This window comes from Nicotiana tabacum, chromosome 2, assembly GCF_000715075.1.
Source record: "Nicotiana tabacum cultivar K326 chromosome 2, ASM71507v2, whole genome shotgun sequence".
NCBI lineage: Eukaryota > Viridiplantae > Streptophyta > Magnoliopsida > Solanales > Solanaceae > Nicotiana > Nicotiana tabacum.
In genome coordinates, this window is record NC_134081.1 from 33,493,993 (window position 1) to 33,504,950 (window position 10,958).

General features: G+C 37.4%; 1 protein-coding gene and 1 long non-coding RNA gene across 6 annotated transcripts; both read left to right on the forward strand.

Moving 5' to 3' along the window:
- Positions 1–742: 742 nt before the first annotated feature.
- LOC107813072 (uncharacterized) lies at positions 743–2,726 on the forward strand. Of its 3 annotated transcripts, none has more exons than XR_001654243.2 (5): positions 743–1,145; positions 1,433–1,598; positions 1,760–1,859; positions 1,949–2,042; positions 2,138–2,726. It is a non-coding gene; the product is annotated as an uncharacterized LOC107813072 (long non-coding RNA). The 3 variants fall into 3 exon arrangements; XR_001654244.2 differs by having other exon boundaries at positions 1,949–2,034; positions 2,138–2,725; XR_001654242.2 differs by having other exon boundaries at positions 745–1,145; positions 1,949–2,725.
- A 5,307-nt stretch (positions 2,727–8,033) lies between these two features.
- LOC107813071 (uncharacterized) lies at positions 8,034–10,437 on the forward strand. 3 transcript variants are annotated; one of them, XM_016638282.2, is made up of 3 exons: positions 8,034–9,539; positions 9,892–9,960; positions 10,120–10,437. In XM_016638282.2, exons 1-3 carry the CDS (start codon positions 9,093–9,095, stop codon positions 10,222–10,224), a joined length of 621 nt encoding a protein of 206 aa, XP_016493768.1. In that variant the 5' UTR covers positions 8,034–9,092; the 3' UTR covers positions 10,225–10,437. The 3 variants fall into 3 exon arrangements, with proteins under 3 accessions (XP_016493768.1, XP_016493769.1, XP_016493766.1); XM_016638283.2 differs by having other exon boundaries at positions 8,037–9,539; positions 9,864–9,960; positions 10,120–10,435; XM_016638280.2 differs by having other exon boundaries at positions 8,038–9,539; positions 9,889–9,960; positions 10,120–10,433.
- Positions 10,438–10,958: the final 521 nt, after the last annotated feature.

Sequence of the window (10,958 nt, forward strand, 5' to 3'; positions counted from 1 at the left end):
TTATTCTTGAAAGGACGGGATCCGTCACGAACAGTTTGATGGCCGTCACGAACAATGATTTGAGATTTAGCTATCACGAACGAAAGATTTGGAATTGCCTCTTGGATTCTTGACTTGTACTCCGTTGTTGGATTTGTTTACGAACGAAGATCGCCAAGGTAGAAGAAAACTTTAGATGCTTCCTTGGAGTTTCTCAAGCTTTTCTCCAACTTGCTTGATGTCTTTCTCTCTGTGTTGTCCCCCCCCTTTAGCCTTATGGGAGCTCTCTATTTATAATGGTAGAATAGGAGAGTTGTGATAAAGCCAAAAGCTTTTGTTATGATTTTATTGGTCTATTTGAATTATGAACCTATCTCATTTAGTTACACTTGACATGTTTTTATTGGCCAGTTAAACTTGATACATGGCAACATTTTATTGGCCACTTCTTTTGACTTGGTGCCATGTAATTTAACGTGTGTCATTTGTTTGGGCTTTAAGATGTAATTTTAGCCACTTGGACTTCCGGCTAGTGAAAGGGGCTCATATTTTGAAGTCCAATTAAATAAACGAGCCCAAATAAAATCAGATTTTACTTTAAATCCATATTGGACTTAAATAATTAAACTTGATTTAGGCTAACCATTTCTTGAATTTAAGAATTTGTCCCAGACTTTAGTCCATAAAAATTCGTATGTTACAAATGCCCCCTACTTCAAAACTTGACGGTTTAGATTTGCCGAACCTCAACGACTAGGCTTGAAGTATTGTTAATGATGGTCAACTTGGTCCTTGAGCTGACTTAGAATTTCCAAAAGAACTTGTTTGAAATAAACCCCTTAAGCTTTGGGGCTTTAATATGAGCCCATATTGAGTAGGAGCGAGGCAAAGCCGAATTGTTCGTAGCCTGCGGTAATTCCAGACCTCTTTACTCCCTTAATCATGAAACAAAACACATCCTTGTCAGAACATGGATGGACTTCAACTTTTTGATTACTCAAAGTCTTTTCCATTGAGATCCTCAATTTGATTCAGATGGAGTTATCCCTATCCTGCGATTCCCGGCTCTTTTGAGTTTACCTGCTGCTTTCCTACGCCTATAAAAGGGTAGATCCAAACTTGTTAAGATACATATTCAGCCCTCTTTGCATGGTAGCAGTTGACAGGTGATTCTCTTTGCGAAATTGTTTGGCTTTCTTTATTATCATTGCTCAGTTTTGTTCCTTTGCTAAATGCTACCTAAAACCTTTGATGGAGTTCCTATATCCCCGTAGCAAGTAGTTCTAATACCAATTAGACGCCTAACTCATATAGTTAATATGTTGCACGCCAGATGTTTGTTATTTGGACTTCGTTCTTGCACAATATGCGTCATTAGTTTTCATGTCGTTAGCTAATGAACTGAACATTGCCTTCATCGAGCAGACACTGATAGCCTTGATCACTTATGCAGCTGGTTCAAGCCCTTAGGCATCTACTGATGTTAAGATATCTACTTCACAATTCTCGCGAGACTTGCCACCTTTAATAGCAGTGTCGGAGGCGTAACATCATTCGTCGCAGCAGCGCCTTGCTTCATTCTGGTGAGGATAAATTTCCTTTCCAAGTACTAGGACCAGGTACGACCTCAAATTCTTGAAACGGGACTATGCTGCAGGTGCTACATCATATATAAAAGTAGCTGCCATGTTTTAGGCAAATTTCAAAACTTAACTTCGAATTCAGTTACTGATCCTTCAACTTTGCGCGTCTTCACGAGAAAAAACATATATTTTTGCAGATATATTGAAATTGCAATCCGTCTTTGGTGTCGTGAAGTAGACTTCCGAGACTACAATCTACACCAGAACCAGGTGTAAATTCCCCGTGAATTTACACAGGTAATCTTCTGAACTCAGCTCTGGATTTTGGGTGCTCTATTTTTCACAGCTTTGCGCGCGCTGACTAAAAAAATCATATCTTTCTGCAGACACGTCCAAACCATAATCCGCTTATACCGTTGGAAAGAGGACTTCTGGGACTATAATATATACAAAAATCAGATCCAGATTCTAAGTATATTTGTACAGATACTTGTTTGAACTCAGTACTAGATTTCTGGTGTTCTGTTTTTTACAGCTCTGCGCGCCCCGACTAAAAAAATCATATTTCTTTGCAGACACGTCAAAATCACAATCCGTTTACACCGTTGGAAAGGGAACTTCTGGGATTACAATATATACAAAAATCAGATCCAGATTCTAAGTATATTTGTACAGATACTTGTTTGAACTCAGTACTAGATTTCTGGCGTTCAACTTTTTACAGCTCTGCGCGCAGAGGCGGATCCATGATTTGAAGTTTATGAGTTCCTATTGTAATCTCAAATTAATATACAATAATAACTGGGTTCACAGTTATATATTTATAGATATTTAATAAAATTTTTAATAAAAATACAGGGTCTCCGCAAAAGTTACTGGGTTCCCGGGAACCCAGTAACTATACTCTACATCCGCCACTGTGACTGCGCGCCCCGACTTAAAAAATCATATTTCTCTGCAGATACGTCGAAACCTCAATCCGCTTGCGCCGTTGGAAAGAGGACTTCTTGAACTATAATATCCATAAAAATCAGGTCCAGATGCTTTTTAGATTTGCACAGAAAATACTTCGAACATGGTCCTGAATTTTGGATGATTTTCCTTTGACAGCTTTAAGTGCCTTGACAGACATTTTTTTTTTTTAATACTTTGCTCGTGCATTGTCTCTTTTGGCAGCGTAGTTTACTTCTTCTAACTCTTCCATTCTTTCTTTTCTTTTTGTTTGCAGTTCCGGAGAGTTACAACTTGATTTTGATATTAAGTTGTAGACAATAAAATTGCATCAAAAAAATAATCGAGACCGAAAAAATATTGCAACAATCGTAGTATTTTATTTCAAATAATATGAGTATACAATCTCTATGAATCTCTTATTCTACTTTTCCAATGTAAATTCAAGGGCCTTTGAACTTGATCTTGAATCTATATTTGTTGTCACGAACGATGTTCTTGAATTCAACTAACACGAACTTTGATTTGAACTCGTACTCCTTGAACCTTGATTTGTTCTTCGTTCTTGAACTTGAGCTTGAACTTGATTTGTTCTTCGTTCTTGAGCTTGAACTTGATTGCTTGAAACTTGAAACTTGTGGAGGAATTTACAGTGTTTGATCCACAAGCTCTTTTTTGCTTCTTGTTATAACTTCTAGTATTTTTTCTTGGTTATGAAGACCCCTATTTATAGTTGTGGACGAGAAGAATTGTGATGAGAACAAACTCTTTTTGACCAATCAGATTGAAGCGTGACAATGCCGCATTTGACTGGCCAGAACATGTCACTTGCACATATGGCGCAATTTCATTGGCCATTCAATTTGACTTGGAATGCCTTGTCATTTTGACACGTGGCATGATCCCATTGGCTCTTCTGTTTGACTGGACGTGCCACGTCTTTTGACACGTGGCACCAAGCTGGACCTCTTGGGCCTAATGAAGTGGGCTCATCATTTTTAACCCAATTAAATTGGCTAGTCCAATAAATTTGAATTTATTTATTTAATCCATATATATTGGACTAATATAATTAATCTAATCATATTAGCGCATAATATTTATTTGGACTAACATATATTTAAAGTATAGTCCAAAATTTTTATTGAATTTAAATTTAATAAATTTTGCATGTCTACACAAGCGACATATAGAAGGTCAAATCCCTTGCAATATATAGATGGACAAATACATTTCAATACATAGACGACAAATCCACATCACAATATAGACAGACAAATCCACATCAACATATAGACGGACAAATCCACATTACCATATAGACGGACAAATCCACATCACCATATAGACGGACAAATTCACATCACCATATAGACGGATAAATCCACATCACTATATAGACGGACAAATCCATATTAATATATAGACGGACAAATCCACATCAACAAATAGACGGACAAATACACATCATCATATAGACGGACAAATCTACATCACTATATAGACGGACAAATTCTTAACAATATATAGAAGGATCAAATCCGTGATGAGACCAACTTAAGGTGCAAAGAGACTTAAATGTCCACCTTAAGACTGAAAAATTATAGTTCCTTTTAAGGACAAACCATAAAGAAGCCAACTTAAGATGCAAAGGGATTTAAACGTCCACCTTAAGATTAGAAAATTAGAAAGCCTCAACTTAAAGACTTGATGGATTTGTAGAAATCAACTTGAAGACCGACAAACTTGATGATTTGACGGACTTGAAGATTTGGCGGACTTCGATGCGTCAACTTGAAGAGCGATAGGCTTTAAACTTCAACTTGAAGAATTAGCAGACTTGAAGACTTCAACTTAAAGACTGGCAGACTTGCAGATTTTAACTTGAAGGGCGGTGGACTTGAAAACTTCAACTTGAAGAACTGGCGAATCTGGAGATTTTAACTAGAAGACCGGACGACTTGAAGACTTGAGGGACTCGTAGAATTCAACTTGGAGGCTTGACGGAATTAAATATTTCAACTTGAAGACCAAAACTTGAATGTTTAGCGAAGGCATAGCGAATCTCCGGACTTCGATGCAAATACTTGGTAGCCTCCTAAAAGACTATAATCATCCTGTTGAGGACACCAATTTACCATGGAGGCTCGCCCCCTTTAAATTATATGGGATCCAAAGTTCAACAGAAGAATGCCATTTCAACTCGATTTTCAAGTGTTGATTGAATGGATTATATTCTATCATACTTTATTCGAACAACGGTTGGGGCAATATGTATCTTTTGATTTCATGCGACTAAACTCAGAATGAAACTCTAAGCTGCCTACGTACCTCGGTGAAGAGGATCAAGTCATACCGTAGTTCAAAATGGATGATTTTTTTTTTTATTTTTTTATGTCGCCTAGGCCACCTCTTTTGAGGTTTTCAACCTAGCGGACTTGTTTTTTGGGGCCGTACAAAGTTTAGACTCATGCTGGCCAGGAGTGTAGGAACATGCAGTTTAGGCTCATGCGTCAAGGAGCATTGCAACTTGAAGATTTTGCTCAAATTTGAAGAGTTTCATGACATGACGTTTAGGCTCGTGCGTCCAGAAGCGTTGCAACTTGAAGATTTAGCTTATAATTTGAAATGCTTCGAAGCTTGATGACTTGATCAACCTTAAATTACTTTGCAACTAAAAGTTCAGCTCGAATTTGAAGAGCTTCATGACTTAAAGATTTAGCTCAAAGTTGAAGAGCTTTGCAACTTGAAGTTTGGCTCGAATTTGAAGAACTTTGTGACTTGAACATTTAGCTTGACTTTGAAGAGCTTTTGACTTGAGTCTTTGCTCGAATTTGAAGATCTTTGCGATTTGAACACTTTGCTCAAATTTGAAGAGGTTTACAACTTGAAGACTTTGCTCGAATTTGAAGAGCTTTACGCCTTAAAGATTTAGTTAAAATTTGGAGAGTTTCGTGACATACAATATAGCATATGCCAAGAAGCATTATAACATGCAGTTTAGGATCGTGCGTTGAGGAGAATTATAACTTGCAGTTTAGGCTCGTGCATTGAGGAGCATTACAATTTGTAGTTTAGGCTCGTGCATTGAGGAACGTAGTGACATGCATAGACTCTTCGGTTTCATTCTCAGATGAATACTTGCCCCCATTCTCAACATCCTCTGCTTCTATTTCATCACGAGGCTCAAAGCCAGAAAACCTTTGATCTCCACTTGTAGCCATACTCAATTCCATATCATGGGCACAAAGTTGCTAGTTCTTCAAATGTTTTGGGCTTTATGCCTTGAAAGATATAGCAAAGACTCCAATGCATGTCTTGAATGCACATTTCGATGCCAGAAGTTTCACTAAGGCGATCTTTGCAGTTGAGGCTTAAGCTCCTCCAGCGGTTGATGAAGTCAATAACTAGCTCATCCTTTTGTTGATGAGCGTTTGTAAGTTCGATCATGCTTACGATGCGTCTTGTGCTATAGAAACGATTAAGAAACTCCTGCTCTAACTGCCCCCAACTATCGATGGATCCAGGTTCGAGATCTGTGTACCAATCGAATGCATTACCTTTGAGAGATCGAACAAACTGTTTGATATAATAATCACGGTACGTTCCAGCATTGTTGCAAGTTTTAACAAAGTGCGCTACATGTTGTTTTGGATTTCCCTTGCCGTCGAATTGTTGCAACTTAGGAGGTTGATAACCAATATGCATCTTCAAGTTATCAATTCTTTGCGTATACAACTTTGCATATATGAGAGATAATTTGGAAGACGACTCGGGTTTATCTTTGATAGCCTCCATGATGAAGTCCTTCAATTTCTCAACGGGAATTAGACCTTTAACGGAGACTTGGATCTCCTTAGTTATCGTCGTTTGCTTTTCGGAGAAGTCCCATTTCTCTTGTAACCTTTGAAGATTTAAAGGTGTTTGTATGGATTCTCCTTCTACTATGCTATCCAACTTATTTGTTAAATTGGAAAGTTTAGCATTTTGATCTTGCACGCGCTTTGACAAGCCTTCAACTGCTTTCGTCAAATTTGCGAGTTGTTCTTCTACGGTAGAAATTTCAATAACCATTACTTGCATGATGTTCGTAGAGGATGAAGAATGAAATAGATCATTATTGGGATAGAGCTTGGAGGTCGCATTAATGGAGACTAAAGTAGATCCAACACTCAAGTCATCATCATAAGCTTGCATGAAAAGTTTCTCAAACTTAGATAAACTAAGTTGGGCAAGAACTTTTTCGATCCTTTTGGCGACATCGTTCCCTTTTTGGGTCGTGCTTGTAGAGGATCTTCCTCTTTTTGAAGATGAAGATCTGAAAATAGGAGTTGGCGTGGACCACACTTGGAGTGCGTGTTGTCCTAAAGAGCTTGCTTTGCTCCTTGTAACTATGCTTTCCACATCAACATAGAACTTGAAATTAGCAGCCTCACTCGAAGTTGATCTGGAGTTAATTTTCTGTGAAGCCATTTCGATGTTCTTGAACTTTGGTGATTGAAAAGTTGAGATGAGAGGTAGAGATTGTCTCACTTGGTATGCCAGAATTTGTAGACAATAAAATTGTGTCAAGAAAATAATCGAGATCGAAAAAATATTGCAACAATCGTAGTATTTTGTTTCAAATAATATGAGTGTACAATCTCTATGAATTCTCTGATTCTACGTTTTCAGTGTAAATTCAAGGGCTTTTGAGCTTGATCTTGAATCTATATTTGTTGTCACGAACGATGATCTTGAATTCAACTAGGACGAACTTTGATTTGAACTCGTACTCCTTGAATCTTGATTTGTTCTTCGTTCTTGAACTTGAGTTTGAACATGATTTGTTCTTCGTTCTTGAGCTTGAACTTGATTTCTTGAACTTGATCTTGATTGGTTGAAGCTTGAAACTTGTGGAGGAATTTGCAGTGTTTGATCCACGAGCTCTTTTTTGCTTCTTGTTATAAGTTATGGTATTTTTTTTCTTGGTTATGAAGACCCTTATTTATAGTTGTGGAAGAGAAGAGTTGTGATGAGAACACACTCTTTTCGACCAATCAGATTGAAGCATGACAATGCCGCATTTGATTGGCCAGAACATGTTACTTGCACATGTGACACAATTTCACTGGCCCTTCAATTTGACTTGAAATGCCTTGTCATTTTGACACGTGACATGATCCCATTGGCTCATCTGTTTGACTGGACGTGTCACGTCATTTTACACGTGGCACCAAACTGGACCTTTTGGGCCTAATGAAGTGAGCTCATCACTTTTAACCCAATTAAATTGGTTAGCCCAATAAATTTGAATTTATTTATTTAATCCATATATATTGGACTAATATAATTAATCTAATCATATTGGCCAATAATATTTATTTGGACTAACATATATTTAAAGTATAGTCCAAAATTTTTATTGAATTTAAATTCAATAAATTTTGCATGTCTACCCAAGCGACCATGGTGCACTTCAAGGATCATGAAATTCCATATCTATACCTTGAGATTTAGGGGGATAAAAAAGATCCGCACACCAAAGTTCTTCAATTGAAAGTTAATCTCCCAGTGATTGGTGCTTTTCCGCTAATAAGGCATCATGAAATTCCATATCTATACCTTGAGATTTAGGGGGATAAAAAAGATCCGCACACCAAAGTTCTTCAATTGAAAGTTAATCTCCCAGTGATTGGTGCTTTTCCGCTAATAAGGCAGTCTCATGACTCTTCGCTTCACCTTTTGGAATGGTCAACGAAGGAGGAATTCGATATCCTCGAAAATTTCTCTAGCAAGGCTACCAACACAGAGGTTCTTTTGTTGAAATCATCGACTCATGATCATACAGCTGTGTCTGCTAGCCCCAAACCTTCTGATGAAGGTCTTCCAGCTTGGAGTTATCCTCATTCTGGCTTTGGCGAGGTTTAATACACACCTTGCTATTGGGAAATGGGTGGAAGACATCCTTCGGCGCAATAAGGAGATGCTGGAATGCATCAAGGTTTACGACGCTATCCTCTCCTCTTTATTCACATATGACTTCAATAAAAATGTGTTGCTGGCATTTTGCGAACTTTGGCATCCTTCGACTAATACTGCTTGTACTAGCATTGGCGAGATCTCCATTTCACTACAGCCTACAAAATGTGATGGCCAAATCATTGTTTGAGTATTTGCACTAATGAAATACTATCTGTAGGCAACGAGGAGATTACTTTCCAAGCTTATTGTTTAAACTAAATCTCATTTCACATAGTTAATAAAAATGTAGTTTCAGTTTGTATTTAGAAAGAAAAGAATAAGCAGACATATCTTGAATGAAACTGCAGATTGTACGTTCTCAGTGCACACAAAATTGTAACCAGTTAGTACATGTAAGTTGGCACAAGTGTGGCCCATGCAGGTCTCGAACCTGCGAACTTGCACGACGCTCTAACCAACTGAGCTTATCAACCTTGTTATGTCAATTCAATCATAACATCTATTATTAATACAAAGAGGATCTGGAGCCACGTTCAAAGTCTACAACACGAGTTTTTATAAGTAGCCGTTGTCCGCCTGTACCATTTCAAATTCGAAAAAAACCAAATTAGAAAAATGGCATCCACAGCTCCACCATCACCTTTCCCCGACAATCAGATCCACCGCCCAAAAAGTGGCCGGAAACCCCTTCAGCCCAAGAATACTAATACTCCGGCAACTCCCAATAATCATCCCAAGCCCAAAACTCTACAATCAATAGGAATCTCACTAACCCAAAACTCAAACAAAGAGAATCTCCATCCAAAAAGGGAAAATGTAGTACTCTGCATTCAGGCGGAAGTACCATTCGATTCATCATTAGCTGAGGAGCTGAGCGCCATTAGTGAGAAGCTCGAGAGGCTGAGAATCAATAGAGAGAAGACGGAGAAGATGTTGAAAGAAAGGGATCTGATGCTGGATTTGCAGATGAAAGAGTTGTTCAACAGAGGAGAGCTGCAGAAAGAGCTTGAGCTTGAAGTCGATCGCCTTTTCCGATTGAAAGAGCTCAGATTATCCTGCATGGTAACTCTATTTATTTTTTCTGATTGCTTTTAGTTTGATAAAAAATGGAAAGTACAAAATTTCAAATCTGTGTTTGAAATCAAAATAAAAACCAAATCTAAAAATTTGATGGTAATAAGAAGTGAATAAGGAAATCTCCTATTAAAGTTGTTCTTGATTAATTTTGTTGTTTGTGGGTTGAACTAGGTAGCTGTGTAAGGATGTGTATAATGTAAAGAACTGCTGGCATGTTTTAAAATGAACATGAGTATGGTGCATTAGATATACAGAATTTAAATAACGGACTATTTGAGATTTAGAGGAAATTGATTGATTGATTGACAGATTGACTATGGTGGTGGTATTGCAGCAGAAAATTTCTCCGATTCGAACGCTCAGGGAGAAGGAAGAAGAAAAGAAAATGAATGGATATCAGCCTAAGGCAAGTAGAACATTATTTTACTAGCATCCTCTTCTACAATCACAATTGATTTATTTATTTGATTGAAATCTAATTATTTTTAGCGCATTGAGTCAAGTTTACAAGGCATGTTCTGTTTCTTTCGTTGACATTGATTTTTTTTTTTTATAAAACTTATAGGAGCTGAATTATGACGAAGAAGATGACATCAGGACTGAAAGCTCATCGGAGAACGACCCCAGTGCCATAGGGAATGAAATTATAGCTATAGTCACTACTCACTAAGCAGTTGTTTTGTTGTCTCGAAAACTCTTCAAACTTCATTTTCCTTTTTTCCTACCTCATGAGAAATCAATATAGTTTTCTATTTACATTTCATACAATTCCAATCATCAATTTACTGGTTGGTTGGTGGAGGTATTCGAAAATGATGTCCCCATTAATCTAAAGTCGTATTATGTAGGGCTCATTTAAATAGAGCAATCCTAAAACAATAAAAGCTGATACCAGAATATAATGGTGGAATAATTCCACCCCCGCCCTTTTTTCCTTTCTTTTGACTGGCCAAAAAACTTTAGTTTGAATTCTTACAATAGTTGTAACAACAACATTTTCTAGAAAAATGGGTTTGGCATTTTAAACGTCCATGTAGAGATTTTCTTAACTGTCTTGGGAAACATAGTCCAATGTGGTCATCGTCAATTCGTCATAGTTAACAGATTACAAAAGTAGGAGAGAATGCCAGATTTTTAAGCTCTCAATAATTCAAACTACATCCTTCTTTTGCATAGTTGTGATGCTGATTGATTGAATAAGAGAGGTCCACCAATGGATGAAAAAAATAAACTAACCAAATTCTATTCGAAATGCCACCTTGAAATATTCAATTTGGCATTTCCTTCCCCCCCCCCCCCTAATTTGAATTTAATGGATACGTTGAACCTAAGGAAATGAGAGGGAAATGATGAATTTAGCTTTATGCTTCTGATTTCAACTTCAAACAGAGGAAAGGAGGAATA

Bases quoted from the DNA above. Each gene is read 5' to 3' on its own strand.
- LOC107813071 (XM_016638280.2), top strand. From the start codon at position 9,093: ATGGCATCCACAGCTCCACCATCACCTTTCCCCGACAATCAGATCCAC. The intron at 9,540-9,888 runs GTAACTCTATTT...GTGGTATTGCAG, and splicing joins AGCTCAGATTATCCTGCATG to CAGAAAATTTCTCCGATTCG. The intron at 9,961-10,119 runs GCAAGTAGAACA...TAAAACTTATAG, and splicing joins TGAATGGATATCAGCCTAAG to GAGCTGAATTATGACGAAGA.